We start from the raw sequence: 16,277 nt of genomic DNA on the forward strand, positions 1-16,277 counted from the left end.
TGAGTGTGTAGACATTGAGATATCTAAAATTCAGCATTCTCTACCTGGATTTGGCAATAAATGTTTTTCTAGGTGCCTCCTACGGAAAGAACCAGGCCAGACATTTCCAGGCTTTATGCTAAGCGAAGCTAACTGGCTGCTTGCTGTAGCTTCATATTTATCTCGCCCAGATGTCATTCGTTTGATAAACTAACGGTCTCTGTAAGTGACTGAGGGCTGTTGTTTTACTGCACTGTCAGATGTACCTGCTCCTCTGTCTAAATGTGTTGGTCAATATTCTTCGAGTCTATCGGGAAAAGCACCAACATAATTTAGAGACATAATCACATTTCTTATTTCACATGCATTTCTGATGTAATATATGCTGGATTTAACCCACTTATCAATACCCTCCATCTCCCTTTTCTATCTGATAATCTAAAAAAGAGTCCCAGCCTTGAGTTTGGGACCTGATATAAATCTTAAGAGATGATTAGATAACTGAAAGGATAATAAGGAAAACATAATAACCTAAATGCCCACAAGGCTGAGGGGACACAAATCAGTTGGGCTGCACAATAAATTAAAATATAGTTGAAATCACAAAATGGCTAAGTGCAATATCCAAATATCCAAATCACAAGGAGCTGCATTTTTTCATGAAGGTTACATTTAATGAAGTACTGTAGTGCTGCAGCAATGTCCTGGCTTACAGAACTCGTTGCTTGGCTAAGACCCAAACAAATGTCACATCATTTTAATATATATATTTATTTATTTTTTGTTAAAATGATTATTTTGATACTAAAATGATCACTCCCACTAATCGTGAATCATAAATTGGATATGATTTTTTTACCATATCATGCAGCCTTATTTTTTAAGGGGTCCCTTGCCCACAAGGTTGAGAACACGGCTGTAAATGATAAAAAAAGAGAGTGCTTTTTGGTGGCCCACTTTTGGCTTACACAAACTCATAGCCCTGCGCTGTATGGTCACAGCTTTTCTTGAAGTCTACATACATTATCTTGTACATAATAAAGTTTAATGAGTGGGCTAACGCTTGAATTGTGCTCATCTAACTGGGTGATGATAACCACTGTACACATCATTTGTTGCATTATCTTGATTTTTTACATTATATTTGCTATTAATTCTTTCTTTGTTGTGTGATAAAAATGCTCTTTAAATATATGATACCTAATTATTTATTATTTTTCACTGTCTGAGCGCAGCACGCAGAGCTACACTTTGTGAAGGAAGTCACTTAATTAAGGGAACCTGGCATCCTACCGTTTTGGATCTGAGCAATACAACAGGTGTTTGCTTTTGGCCCACGGCCTACAGTTGGTTTCTAGGCCTTGTGAGGGAAAAAGTTTTTGGCACCCCTGATCTTAATGTTTACTACTTTCTGTCTATGATAGCAATCAACAAAGTACATCAATAACAAAGGCATTATTTACTGTCAAATACCACTAACAGTCTGAAGGTGTCATTGACAGCTAAAACCAAAGAAACCACCACTCTCTCAAAAACAACCCGTTTGTTTTTCGCTGTGTTGTGCTCCTGACAGGACGCACGCAGTTTCCAAGGTCACAGCAAGGTTCTGCTTATGCAGCAAAAACGGTTCTTTCTAAAGGAAATGTCAGTGTGCACGCTCAAGTATCATGGTCCGTTCACTTGACTACATTCTTGGATAAGGTGTGTGCGTACAAGATGTGTTTGTGCAGAGCAGATTGTTATTCTTCCAGTGGCCCAGTCCCCAGCTGGTACGGTTTCCCAGAACCAAAGAGAGTTTCAGGAGTTTTTTGGACAACCGCACCACATTTTCTCTCTTGTGTGCCCGTTAAAAAACAATCTGCAACCCTGCACTTAGTACAGTGTGTGCTGTTATTGGACAGAGATAGAGAAGCTTGTGCTACTCAAGCACATCTCTATGAGTTTTGGATAGTCTGTTACTTTTAAGTAACCAGGACTTTCACTGACTTTGCTCCATGTAAACCTGATTATAGTCAAATGTAATCCTTTTATTATTTGACTGTTACACTGTAGATATATGTTCATAGGATAACGGACTAGTAGCTGTTTATAGGCAATCCTTTCACACACCCACAACAAAATGCCGTACACAGACTCATATCTCCTCAGTCCTCCTACATACAAGCTCTCTGAGCACACCACTGCTATTCAACCCCACACAAAAAGATGGGTGTGCAGTCACAAGGTATCAGAGCTGCAGGGTCATCATGGAGATGTATGTGGGCATGGAGGGGTCTAACCAGATTGCTGTGTCCAGTCATGCTCTGTAATCTAATATGGAAGCACAGAGAAACAATGCATCAGGTTTAGTGTCTCTCATACAACAGCTCAGGCAATTTAGCCATGCAGTGAACTCCCGAGTCATGCCAAGAATACCAGGACCGAGCTAGATAATGAACTGAAAAGGCTAACAATCAGCTGTTTTCTTCCCCCATGACCTGGGACGTTGGATGGGCCAGTTAGGGATGTTTTAATTCAACAATCTGTGGCTTAAAACTCAGTGTACAGCTGGTGGTTTAGGGGGTGACTTGAAGTTAGCTTTATAGTCAAAAATGCTTCTTACTAATCAAAAATGTGACTTGATAAGATGACAGAAAAGTTGACTAAGGCCCGATAATGAGGAGATAATGCAGGAATGTTATGAGGCAGCTTCACATGTGGTTAATCATCCCATAAAAGGTGGTTGAGTCAAATAAACAAGAGAGCACGGAATAAAAAACCCTCAGCCACGCAAGAAATGTCTGACCAGCCTGCAATTAAGATGAGTAATAGCTATCATAGTTGAATTTAAGAGAATTGAGATGTTTTGACTGTGCGCTATAGCAAAATCCTGTGTCAAAATGTAGTTCCTTCCACTTTTGCACAGCGATAAAAAACCACATCCGTTTGTCCTGTGGTCAGGGCTACATTTACTCAGCTGTCCAGCCAGCTGCTGTAGCTGAGTTCACAAAGCAGTCAGTCCATCTCAATTATAGACTGTTCAAGACAGTAGTAGCTTGATGCTGCACACAACATATGATAGGTCTTATTATTATACATGCTGCTGTATGGTGTGTCAGGGGTCAAAGCCTTCACATTTGCAAAATAGACATAAGCTTAGCACTGCCACCTAGTGGCTCTCACTATGAAGTCCAAACAGTGGTGCAGAGTTTGAGAGAAACATTTGTGTTGGCAGCAGTAAAATGTGAACAAAAACATTATAGAGAATACGTTTATTAAATGTTTTAAATATTAAAAATAGATTACTCCAGCTTCATTTGAGACTACAGGCCCTCTACCTATGAAGGAAACTGTATGTGCAAAATTTAATTGCTTAATAGGTTTGATGCGTAACACAATCAATCACTTATCCCCTCTTTTCATTTGTGACTAAAAATGTACAAGAGGCCATTCGAAGAGAAGGGAAAACAGGCTGCAAAGAACAGAGGGGAGTCTTGTTTTCCAACCAGCTGTAGTATCAAAAGCCCATACACAGAAAGGTCTTTCAGAGAATCTCATGTTTCCCAGGAGAGGTCGTCTTGTTTCAGACTGTTTCTGAACTTCTGTGTTTCTCTGAGAAGCTGCAGGTTGTTTTGAGTGGTCCAGCCTTTCTTTGCTTTACACTTAGCCTTAACAGGAGAAGGAACAGGGGGCTTGATCAACTTATTGGCTGTGTGTTCCTCAGCAGTAGGCTGGTTCTGGGTAAGTTTATGGACCTGTGCAGGAACGAAAGACAGGAAACATGAGTGACCAACACTATCTACACAAATAGGGATAATGCCTTTGGATTTTACTGAGTGGTGGTCTACATACCGTCCGCTGGTGTTTGCGGAGCTTAGTGATCTGAGCTCCCTTCTCCTCCATCCTGGCGACCAACCTCTCTAGTTCTCTCTGCAGATCCTGCCTCTGCTCTCGATCTTGGGTTGCATCTATCTGACCCACCAACTCCTGATGCTCACTGAGAAGAAAAATAAATACATTTAACAACATTACTGAAAGTGTGAAAGTTAAACAAAAATACTGAAAAAAGCTTACTCACAAGCTCATTTGTCCGAGCTCGTCCTGCAGAGCCAACAGCAGGTCAGACAGCGAGCCCAGTGACCGATCTTCTTGTTCGAGCTCCCTGTCAGGTTTGTGAGAGCTGGAAGGTGGAGAAAAGTCCTTTTGGAGGCTTTTCCTGGCTCCACAAGCAGATTTGTGCAGAGCACTCATTCGTTCACACAGCTGAGGCTGATGGTGCTTCATCATGTGAAGGATACTTTGTACATTGGCGTGGACTGAGTGGCTTGGGCTTGTCGACTGTGACAGGTAGGAGATCAAAATAAGTCAAGAAAAGGAAACAATAATATGTGTTTTTTAGGGTAGGTGCAGCTGAGCATCATAACTGACTTACTGTTCCTGCAACAAAGGGCATTTTGTTGTGCCTTAAGCTGCTTGGTGATGCCAGCTCATTCTGTCTGGAGGTTTTCTGAGGTAGAAGACAGCCGTTATTAAGACCATGTGCAAACACGTGTTTTTCTCATTAACTAACTACAGGCAGTTAATTAGCTTTGTCAGTAAGAAAGGTACCTTGGTGGTCTTTGTTTTCTTCTTTAGCTTGATCTCTTCAGAAGTTAGCACAGACAAACGAAGGTTGATGTCCAGCTCTCTCTGCAGCTGTGGACATAAAAATATCATGGTTAAAATCAGAACAAACTCACTTCTTTTTTCTGTTTCCTTTTCAAAATTCTGTGCTAGCATTTTACCACTATTAGGGAGTGAATTCAATGCAACTCCAAACCCACTAGGGAACATTTAATAGGAAGTAAAAGTAATCTTGATATAAAACAAAAAAATATATAAATAAAATTGCATTTATTGTAAAATATCTGCATGTAGATAAAGTGAAAATGTAGATTCTTGTCTCAATGTTACTTCAGAGAGCTAAGTGCTTGTGAACTTACCATGTCTGCTTTCTCCTGCACAAGCTGGCGTTCATGCTCCTCTTTCAGTAAATTTTGCTCCAAAATAGAGAGCTTCGCCTGAAAGGATAATGAGATTGAAATGATGATTTTATCATTGAGCTTGTGATGATCATTAGTGTTGAGACCATCAATTGGAAAGCCGTGAATTACCTCTGCCAGAGCTTGGGTCCTGCTCAATTTGAGACACTCCGATTCAAGTTTCTCCAACTTCTCCCGCTGAGATTGGCTGTTTGAGCTGCTTGGCCGCTGGTTCTGCAGTGAAGCCTAGTGGGGAGGTAAACAGAGATTATACTGCATGGTGGCTTAGCAACATTGATTTATGCCATTTACAGAAATGCAAGGAAGTAATGGAACACAGATGGGGAAGGAAGTTAGGATATAAATATCACTTGTTAGCCTTTTGTGAACAATTTTATTTAGAAGATATTAAACACTTTTTTCCAAAGTACAGGTTCTCTGTATCACATTAGCTTTATAGAATCTACTTGTAGAGAAATGTTTAACGAATTTTGTTTCTCTCAGTCTGAAGCGTTTTGAACTACCTGATCCTCCATGAGAGCGTTCTTCTCCTTCTTAGCGTTTTCAACCATCTTCCTCATATAGTCCAGCTGCTTCTCAAGAACCTTACACCGAGCCTCTGCAGACTGCAGCTTTGAGTCGATCTCTGTTAGCATTAATACAGACACAACTATTGCAAAACATCTACCGAAAAAAACTTTTCATAATGCCTGAGAAAACAGCAGTGGCCTCTCCCTTTACAGCCTCCATCACTTACCTTTCCTTTCAGAGTTATCTGTCTCAGGCAGGCTGGCTGCTGTTTGACTTGGCAGCGTGTAAGATGCTGTGAGCTGCTGATGGTTCCGAGCATCATGGAAGAACTGCTTGTAGCTCTTCTCCGCTTGCTTCCTTTCCAGTTCCAACTGCCTTATTTTCTGCTGGAGGGTCTTCAGTGCATCAACAACAGCTGAAAAACAGAGAAGCATACCTGGTCATTGTAGCAGGAGGTCGTCATAACAAAAACAGTGTATGAGATAAAAAGCTTGCGTCATACCTCTGCTGTCAACATTATGTTTGGATTGAGATTCCCGAGGACTGTTCATCTGTGCGTCCATGCTGATGGATGATTGTGCAGGGAACTCCAGCTGTCTTGGTTTTGCTATTATCTGGTCTGGAGGCTGGTAATAGCTACCGATGTAACTATTTTTGGAGGGTGAGTCTAAAATCTAAAGACAAGAAGAGGTTGCAGTTACAACAAATTATTTATTTTTCGTAGGGGTAAACTGATTATCCACCCTGGCTGATTATCAGGGCCGATAAAAAATCCTTTTTCTGCCTCCGATGATTTTGTTTCAAAGGTGATTGAATGTCTTGGCCCTTTACCCTCCTCAATTAATCCTACTCTCCGCAATGTGGGTGTTTTTATGGGTCAGAATATGACTCATGACCAACATGTTAACAGTTTGGTTCGTTCTTGCTTTAATCAGCTGAGAAACATTGTCAAACTCAGGCCCACTGTCCCAAGACCTCAGATGGAAATGATCATTCATGCATTTACTTCTTCACGACTTGATTACTGCAGCTCAGTTTCCACCTATCTAAGCAAATGCTGCGGCCAAACTTTTGGCCAAGGTCACTGAAAGATCTCATGTATCACCAATCCTTTTGTCTTTACACTGGTTGCCCATACAATTGAGAATTTACTCCAAGATCCTGGTAATCACATTTAGAGCCCTGCATGGTGAGGCACCAACCTACAAACAAGAGTTCCTAATGCCCTATAACACAAGTAGGACTCTGAGGTCCACTGACCTGGGTGTGTTAACTGTTCCTGCACCAGGCTGAAGACAAAAGGAGACTGTGCTTTTGAAGTAGTAGCTCCTACACTCTCCAACCCTCTTTCACTGATCTTACGTAATGTGGACACAGTTGACACATTTAAAAAGCAGCTAAAGATGCATTCATTGAAACTTGCTTTTGATTAATGTATCTACTTTTTTATATTGCTATGTTTCGCCCCTAGCTTGCTGACGGACTGTATTGAGCCGTTTCTTTGTTTGTGTTTGTTGTGAAGCACTTAGTGACGTTCTTCTCTTGAAAGGTGCTATATAAATGCACGTATAATTATTATCATCATTATTATTATTATTATTATTTAAGTTGCTTTTGGTTAACTAACCTTAGGCACTGCACTTTCCCCCAGTGCACCAGTTTTCTGCAAAACAAGAGGGCTGTGCGAACAAGCCCAGTTACGCTCCTAATAGCTTCAGGAATGTAACACTGCTAACGTAACGCAAACAATAACACACCGATATATTTACAGATAACGTCCAAGTAAGTTGTTGTCTTAACATAAAGCAGCGACGACATTCCTCGCTTATGTTAAAGCTATATAAATGTAAAAAAAAACAACAACAAAAGAAAAGCCTCTTCTTACAACCTAGCAGCTAGCAACAAGTTAGCAAAAGTAAACAATGCTGGAGCTAATGTGTTAGCCGCATTCGCAGCTAACGGCCTAGCAGCGAGTATTACCTGGTCGTAATGAGTCTCCATTTTGTAACACAGAAGATAATACTCGTTTCAAACAATCATATGCGTCTATAATATATTCTCAGACTGATTGTGTTCGTTGTAAATAATTCAATATTGCTGACTGACTCCTTCGTGCAACTCAGTTGTCCTGTCACCGTGAGGAAGTCCGGACATTTTAAATTTCCCTCCTCTTTGCCGCTCTCGTCACAGAGGTTCCGCCTGCGCACTGTTCCCTCCTCCACCTCCCCAGTCTGCAGTGTGCAAGACCTTTCAGTGTAATTTAAGAGAAAAACCTACGTTTTATAAAGGTTTGATGACAGAGATACCATTCAACATAATTTAGGTCAAAGGAAAAAAGTTAACTTAATTAGAATCTAATTTCATCTCCCCCTTCTGCTTCCCTCTAAAAACAATCAATCATATTTGACCAGGCTGTAGATTTCAGCTAAATACAATTTAAATGTTCAAATATTAAAAATGAATCAACCAGATTACATGATCAAAGATATTTCAATTTGAAGTTTTATGTTCAAGTACAAACATACATGTTGGTAAGTTGGCTACTTCTCATCAAGATATTTGTTATGTGAGCTAGTGATCTTTTTTACATGAAGTGCTGTAAATGCTCGTTGTGTGTATAATACAACTACCCTTTCAGAAAATCTAAACTAATCTTTAATCAATCCAAACTCTAAACCTTGAAAAGCTTTTGGCAGAAATAAAAAAGGGTTTTTAGGATTACAAAGGTTCCCAAGTCCTGCATGGTGCTTTTATGAATCAGAAGTAAAATTACATTTTACTTTTTCATTAAAGTTTGATTAAAGTAATCACAATGAAAAATATTAATTCCCTCACACTGATGTGGCGCTGTTTTGTTAAAAAAGGGTATTTAATAATAATAATAATAATAATAATAATGCAGAGGTTAAAAAAATGTGTGCAGGAATTACAATTTTTCATTTGAATTGATTTTGGGAGGATTCTTATCACATTATTATATGTCATTTTTCTCTAACCACACACACAGACACACACAGACACACATACACACACCCAGAATACTGAGAACATGACCTCAGTGGCTTTGATTAACACCGGTTATTTAAGAAATAGCCTCGTATGGCCTGCAAAATCGGAAGCTGGAGTACAACGTGTGGAGACATGCAGTCTTTCAACTAAATAAAGCACTTTTCGGATCTCTGAAGCTATTTTCTGATAGCACAGTGTGTTTAGCCTGTAGATCAATCACCAGTAAACATTTGCACAGCAGCAGTATGCAAATAGCCTGCTGCAGCAAAAGGCGACGTGCTCACAGTGTGGCAGGTGTGCAGCACTGAGATACAGTTTTTATTAGGGACAAAACATTTGTCTCTAACATCAGAATCCAACTGTAACTTATTTCAGTCAACGCTGACATGGATATTTATGTGCTCACGTTGTTTAACTGGCATTGTTAAACGGTTTAATGTGTAGCTTGGAAGTTACATTCAAACGAGGTTAAGTATGAAACAACAAGTGGAAATGTAGGCTACACCTCCTTCTCCCTCTCCTCTGTCCGTCTTTCAGTTATTTCTGATAAACAAGAGCGGGGGGGGGCTGCTGCCGACGAAACGGATGACGGGAGATGTAGTTCTTCAAAGCTAACCTCCATAACACACAACGCGCGAAGAGAACTCAACTCCCAGAAAACCTTCCCCCGGGAGCTTGGCAACCAGCCTCCCACCAATCATTTGTCAGATCCCACACGGTAACGGCCTCGAATGCCCACGACCTCCTGTCATTGGTCAAAGCGTTCTGCCAATCAAACGTTTACCCTCAAGTTGTTCCCTCCTCTTCGGTTTTACCCTGGGACTAACGTTACTGGTCAGTGCTGTGTCAAGGCGTCCCGGAGCAGAAGACCTGCGCCCAAAGAATGTGGATAAAGTGAGTATTTGAGAATGACACTTTCTGTGTAATGTCCACAGCGAAAGGTTTGTCTGTAGGGGATTTTGTTTTCGCCGCAGGTCTTTTGTACTTTACTGGTGTCTTTGTTAACGGGCAGCTTGAAAAGCTTTGCCACGAAAAGCAAGGCAGGGAGAGATTGAATGGACCTTTACTAACTGACAAGTTGCGTATTTGCACGTTTCCAACCATGATATGTCAAACTTTTAAAGAAAAAGACATTAACCGCAAACCAACGTCGGTTAATATGATTTACAAAGGCAGCAGGAGGGAATAACACTTTAACTGGCAGATTATGATGGCTTGTAAACATCAGTAAATAGTCTGCACTTTAACCAGGCTTTTTTTTTTTTCATTGGGAGTTGTAACAGACCAAATGTCAGCAGGATTTAGATAATTTGTCAGTCATATTTTACATATTTTAATATCTTATCATTAAATGAAACTCTTAAAATCGTTTTTTAAATAATGGACCAAGATTAGTGTCGGTCGATCTGATGAAATATACCTTTTGATCATTTAAATTTGTCAACCATCGCAGAATTTTATAGACTGTTTATACCATGGTGATCAATGTGATGTCAGTGTTAGGTCATTTTGAGAAGTAGGGAAGTGTGCAAATTAAGGCTCAACCATATGGGAAAAAAATGGATATTGTTATATGATGATAACAATACAATCAAGGATGATTATGTTGCATTAAAAATATTTTTGCTGGGGTCAGCTCTCTTACATCAGGAGATTTTTAGTAGGGCTGGTCAATGTATCAATGTTATATCGTGACATGAGACTATATCGTCTTGGATTTGGATATTATAATGTCCTGATATGGCATAAGTGTTGTCCTCTCCTGGTTTTTAAAGGCCACGGTACAGTAAAGTGATGTCATTATCTTCTTATACTTGCCTTTACCCACTTTGTCAATACATCCACATCACTGATAATTATTGATCACAAATCTCATCCTGTTAATATTTTGTAAAAGTATCTGCTACAAAAAGTATCTGCTACAATATTGATGTTGAGCTATTTTGGTTGAAAAAATATCACAGTATTTAATTTGGTCGCCCAGTCGTAGCATTAATGAGAGCTTTTGAGGAAATATCAAGAGATATATTGTGTATCGCTATACAGGCGACAAATATTGTGATATTATTTTAAGGCCATTTTCCCACAGCCCTAATATGTCGACTTCTCTGTAGCACATCATTGCTGCATTTATAAACAGGCCTTTATAAGAAAAACTGCAGCTCCTGTGATTTGAATATTGCACTTTGCCCTTTTGCAAATCAATCCGAGAAGGACTTAAATTAGAGTTTAATAACTATTTCCATCTTGATTTTGAGAGAAAAATCGAATTTGTCACAATGACAAAGACAATGACAATGTTGAAATATTAACACGTACATACATAGAGAATTTATCCACATTGATCTTGCTTGCTTTTACTGATCGGACATCTTACAGTGGAAAAATAATCCATGTAAACTCCCTGGTGAACAAACTATGTAATGGCAATTTGCAGCAAATTGCAGTAAACCCATTTTTGTACATCAGTTTCTTGTTATTTATTGTCTAAAATATGTGTTGATGCTAATATATATAGATTTATACGCAGTTTGACATGGAATGTTATATTAGATGCATTAGAATAACATTAAATCATTGTTAGAGGTTGTTTTGATGCTGTGATGTAAACATGGACTGTCATTTGTTGTGTAGCCTTTTTTAAGACAGCACAAACGTTAGATCAAAAGATGGAAGTGCAGGAACAGGAGTCTCTGGCGAGATGGGACGGGCTGGGCAGCCGGGATGCCGTCTCCAGAAACGAAGCCATGGAGAACATCTGCCAGGTGGTCATGAGGAAAGTGGAGGCCATCAAGCCAATACCATTACCGGCCCCGTTATCCCCGGTCCCACTCACCAGTGACCTGAATGACATCTTGGCTCACATCCTCATGCTCACCAAACGGTGTCCCTTTGAAGACGTCAGGGAAGGATGCATCCGGCTTCTACAATCCATCCAGGTAGGAGATTCATACGGCTTATAACAAGACCCCGGTGAGCTTTGTGCTCTGTGTTGCATTAATCTGCACCAGGCTGTCACTGGTCTTCCCATACCAGTGCTTATGGTATTGTTCTGCTGCCATCTGCTCCCCTCCTCACCTCTTCATAAGCATTGCAAACATTGTGGTTGAGTCAGAACGGCGTCAAGAGCCAATGCATGTTTTGTCAAGTGGATTACATTCAGTGACACGATGAGACACCATGAACTCATTAACACTTAAATACTGCAAGGGCCAAAGCCAACCCAGCATGAATGCACACACAATGAGGCACACGTCAGAAACATGTTTTACTGGTAGACAGAAAAAATACAGATCTTCACAGAAAATTAGACAACATGCACATTTGCACACTTGACACATGATGCAAGTTTGACCTGCAAAAAACAAAACTGTTGCTGTAATAACTTATTAGTCAGATAATAAGCTAATTTAACCTATGATCACATTGTTAAGGTTTTTAAAAGGCTGCAAATACAGAAATGTCTCTAATGTATTTTCTATATATGACAAATTTCACATCTCGAGACTTTTTACATTCTGATTTTAAGGGTTTAGCTGATGGTCTAAATGTCTTACAATTATTATAACAGAGGAAAAAATTAAGAAGAAATCCCTTAATCACTTTAATTACAAGCAATCAGTTGGAAGCAGTTTAACAGTTGTAATTGTCAATATAGATTGCCATGATTGTCATACAACATATAACATATTGCCTCTAAAGTACACTTCATGGCTTTTATTATATATATTTTATTTGCACAATTTGCTCAAAGGATTGTGTTCACCCGCACACAGTGAGTTTAACAAGCAATAAAAACTTCTACACTGCACTTATGTGGGTATTTTCAGAGAGCGAAGACATGTTTACTGAAAATACTCAGTAACGCCCTCCATCATCAACATCGGGCCATTATGACAGCCAACATTTCATTTTTTTCAGCTTATCTTATTAAACACAATCAAAATGTTCCTTCACTTCTGTTGGTAGTTTACTTGTCTTTTTTTTTTTTTTTGCACAATGCTGTTAAAGTGTGATAGTGCACAGGCCTGTTGTTAATTAAATGAAAATGGGTGTAATATTGCGTGGTCTTTCTCAACCATCTGCTCACATAAACATCACATCTTTCTACCGGTTAAAATCCATCCTAGTGTGATCAGTATGCCATGCAGTTTTTGTTGTTATTGCAGATGTGGTGGAGCATAATTTGGATTCAGGTCACAGCATGTACCTGAATCTGATTTTGTTTTCATGTTGTTGTCAATTCTGTCTGAGCCAGCCTTATTTTCTGATCCCTACTTACACCAATAAAATCGTTAAGAAGTGGGCAGGAATAAAATTAATGGATATTCATGGCTATGTTATTCAATAATTAAGGCTGGTGCGGAAGCACTTTGAATTTATTATATTTTGTCATTGTTTACTTGCAGAGGACAAAATATCAGCTTTATCCCAGCTTTAACGCTGTTTTAGCTGTGGCCTTTTCCACCTAATGAGTCCTTTAATAACAAACAAAACTAAGCCCGATGCATTTTGATGGCATGACGTGTCGTTCATTCCGACAAAAATCGACTGTTTGGCAGCTGTATTAATTCCTGTTTGTGCGGAAGTGTTTTTGGAAGATGGAGGAGAGAGGCAGAGAGAGATGAGAGAGGGAGAAAGCTGCTTTGTGGATTTAGCAGTGCACCACAGTACACACCGTCTGGTATTTTTGAATTATGCTAAGCTGCATTTCCCGTGGGCTTGCCAAAAGGTGCATTTATGAGCCCAATGTGGCAGCTCATGTCGTTCTGGTCCTGGGTTGAAGAATCCCTTGACCAAAACACACACACACACACACACACACACACATACACACTGTAAACACTCAGACACTTCACCTTTCTCACATTTTCAGTGATGGAAGCGGGTAAGGGAGGGGGGCTCAGGCTCAGACAGACCTCTAATTCCAGCAGATCCGCTGATTAAAGACAAAATCTTTGAAAGCACAGACAGTCCTTTCCTCATGACAACCCCCTCTCTTCTGGAAGAGGAAAGCCTTCTGCTTGGTAAGAATAATGTCCTCTAATACCCTCATGCATTGCTTAAAATTTGGCGTGGAACAATTTCTTGGCGCCCTGTTGTGCACATCCAGAGTATATTAATGTACAATTTATCAACCGTGAAGGTAAATCCAATAATGATTTTAGAGAGAAGAAATAGGACCTCGTCGGCGGGTACAGTAGGTTGTGAACAAAATTCCAAATTTCCAAATGTAGATGAGTTTTAATATAAAAAGCCTTTAATGAAATGTGTGTACATTAAAATGAAATAAATGCTAAAGCGTATTGGCACTCTTTAACACATTTTGGGAAATATATATATATTCCTGGGATCTGGGGCACCCAAACCTTTTCTTGTTTTCCCAACTTGATGTTGGGCCACCAGCCAAAAGCAGGCACCTACTGTATTGTATTATTGATATCCAAATTCATACTTAGATCCCAAGTTCCCTTAATTGACTGAATTCCTGCACACAGTCACTCTGTCAGCCATGCTCAGACTACAAAAAAATATTAATAATAAAGGGTATAACATCTATGTAAAGAGCATTTTACCTTGAATAAACAGTGATGATATTACAGTTTTTATATCAATTCTGGTGGGCCATCAAGACTTTTCTTTGGACAGAACCAGGCTAGCTGTTTCTTCCCTTTTCCAGTCTTTGTGCTAAGCTAACAGGCTGCAGGCTGTACCCTTTAATTAATGGACAGATAAACTTTTAGAGTGGCAGTGATCTTTCAGTCTAACTGTGAGTGTGCTGATACATGTTAGTAAATGCCTAGACATGGATATTTTATGCTGCACGCAAAACACAGATACACTTTTTCTCCTGGTAGCATTCTTTTCCCAGATCCAGTAATAGTTGAGGAACCCAAATGATAAAATCGAGATCCAGAAACATCTCTGATCGAAGGCCTGAGACTAATACCCCTCTCTGGTGCTAACAGTTGCCTCACTCGCCGTTTTTGTGCAATCTGAGTCGTTGCTTGTTTTTCGAGGCGCTCTGTGAATGTGTGGAACAAGCTGTGATCACAGTTAAAGGAATGGGCTCCAATGTTTGCTATGTTATGCTGCCCCCAGTATTGCTGAGTCCCAGGGGTTAAGGGTTACGGGGTCGTGGCTGAAAATAGGGTTCTATATGTGCTTGGGGAGGGGTTGAGTTTCCATAAGCCGTCCTTGTGTTGGGGTCCACTACGGTGAAATACATAGGTCAAAATCACTTATGCAGTCTTGCCAGTACGGACAACATATGCACACACCGTCAGAAGCTCATCCTGGGGCTTGTCAAGGCGGTTGACCTCTCTGAACTTTATTGATCCAATGCACATATAGGAACACTGGATAACGATGAGTGAAGACAAACGTAGCCACCCCCATGTGCTCATACACACATATCAAGAGAGACAATAGCAAGTGTTTGTTCTGAGTCTATGAAAGGGGTGGGCAGACTCCATCGTCCTGCTCGCTCTCCGGTCACCATGTTCCCTCGCTGGATGAAAGGAGTCCAGTCTTGGGCGGCTGGACAGAGACAGAGAGGGGTTTCTTTGTGTTATGTAATTACAGCATTGTGTTAGCCCTCTCGCCTAACTTGAATTAAGAGCTACTCTCAGAAGATCAACCTGTTCTTGTGATGCAGGCTGGCGCTGCTTAGATCCCAGAGAATTTGTCCACATGTTCAGTTTACAGGGATGAAATGATGTTGTAGAGAACGTACAGTGAATACCAAATGGACTTAGTGTCTCTTTGAATTTGATCCAGTCCAGTCCTGTGTGCATATCCAACTGGCATTGCAGTCCAATCATTTTAAGTCTGACTTTTTTGCCTCTTACTTTCATTAGAAAATCGCAGAATAAAATATAATAAAATACACTGGAGAACTTCAGCATCTTACTTTGTTAGTATTGCGGCTTGTTCCACAAATTTCCTAATGCACAATTCAGCATTGTACACAAGTGCATAGCCCCACTTTGTGCCTCTCGTGTATTATCATTCGAGTCACAGAGCTGAGCATCTGTTTTCTGAAAGAGAAATCCCTGGCAGTCTTTCAAAAACCCAGAAGGGTGTTTGACAACATTTACTGCAGTTTGAATGTATTTCCAGAGTCATCAGTGCCTCCTTTGTACACAAGTATGAAAAATATGCAGTGTCCTGGGCTGTGACAAAGATTTTTTTAATCAGTTTCTCAAGTTGTGACTGTTTTTGTTGATGTTTGATCAATTTGTATGATGTGAACCAAAAAATGATCTATGTAAATGTTGTTGATGAAGGTTCTCAGTCATCCAGGTCATGGTAAATCTATGTTAATGTTATTTTCCAGTAATTTATATTTTCAAATTTAATAGCACATTTAGAACTGCAACGATTATTAGACTAATCGATTAGTTGCTGACTTTTAGATTATACATCAACTATTTTGATTTGGTTTGAGTAATTTTTTTTACTTTAAAAGTAAAAAGTTGAAGTTCTCCAATTCCCGCTTCTTAAATATGAATATTTTCTGGTTTCTTTCCCCATTTATAACAGTTAACTGGATATCTTTGGGTTGAGGACAAAGTTAGACATTTTATGTCGTCATCCTAGACTCTGGAAACAATGATAACAACAACAATGATTCAGTTATTCGAGCAAATAAACAACAGATTAATTGACGATGAAAATAACTGATTACAGCTCTAAACACCTTTATATTTTCCAGCCTCTCATTCTACAAAATGAGCATACGTCTCGTTTTGGATT

The 16,277-nt window shown here is 39.7% G+C and overlaps 2 protein-coding genes across 2 annotated transcripts in view; one reads left to right on the top strand and one right to left on the bottom strand.

The window, feature by feature from the left end:
- Positions 1-3,215: 3,215 nt before the first annotated feature.
- cep57l1 (centrosomal protein 57, like 1) lies at positions 3,216-7,669 on the bottom strand. Its single transcript, XM_084377818.1, has 11 exons — positions 7,491-7,669; positions 6,013-6,184; positions 5,737-5,925; positions 5,504-5,625; positions 5,112-5,225; positions 4,941-5,018; positions 4,567-4,653; positions 4,391-4,465; positions 4,037-4,296; positions 3,811-3,955; positions 3,216-3,713 (listed from the first exon to the last, which is right to left on the bottom strand). The coding sequence occupies exons 1-11, from the start codon at positions 7,509-7,511 to the stop codon at positions 3,513-3,515; spliced, it is 1,464 nt and encodes a 487-aa protein (XP_084233944.1). The 5' UTR covers positions 7,512-7,669; the 3' UTR covers positions 3,216-3,512.
- A 1,596-nt stretch (positions 7,670-9,265) lies between these two features.
- sesn1 (sestrin 1) overlaps positions 9,266-16,277 on the top strand; it is a 60,366-nt gene continuing 53,354 nt past the window's right edge. The window contains exons 1-2 of the mRNA XM_084377196.1: positions 9,266-9,413; positions 11,154-11,458. Coding sequence (XP_084233322.1) covers positions 11,189-11,458 — 270 coding nt within the window. The 5' untranslated portion in view covers positions 9,266-9,413; positions 11,154-11,188. The remainder of the gene's footprint in view (positions 9,414-11,153; positions 11,459-16,277) is intronic.

Source organism: Pagrus pagrus (genome assembly GCF_965226575.1).
Source record: "Pagrus pagrus genome assembly, chromosome: 16".
Lineage (NCBI taxonomy): Eukaryota > Metazoa > Chordata > Actinopteri > Spariformes > Sparidae > Pagrus > Pagrus pagrus.

Bases quoted from the DNA above. Each gene is read 5' to 3' on its own strand.
- cep57l1 (XM_084377818.1), bottom strand. From the start codon at position 7,511: ATGGAGACTCATTACGACCAG. The intron at 6,185-7,490 runs GTAATACTCGCT...TCTTGTCTTTAG, and splicing joins TGGAGACTCATTACGACCAG to ATTTTAGACTCACCCTCCAA. The intron at 5,226-5,503 runs GTAGTTCAAAAC...CCTCCCCACTAG, and splicing joins ACGCTCTCATGGAGGATCAG to GCTTCACTGCAGAACCAGCG.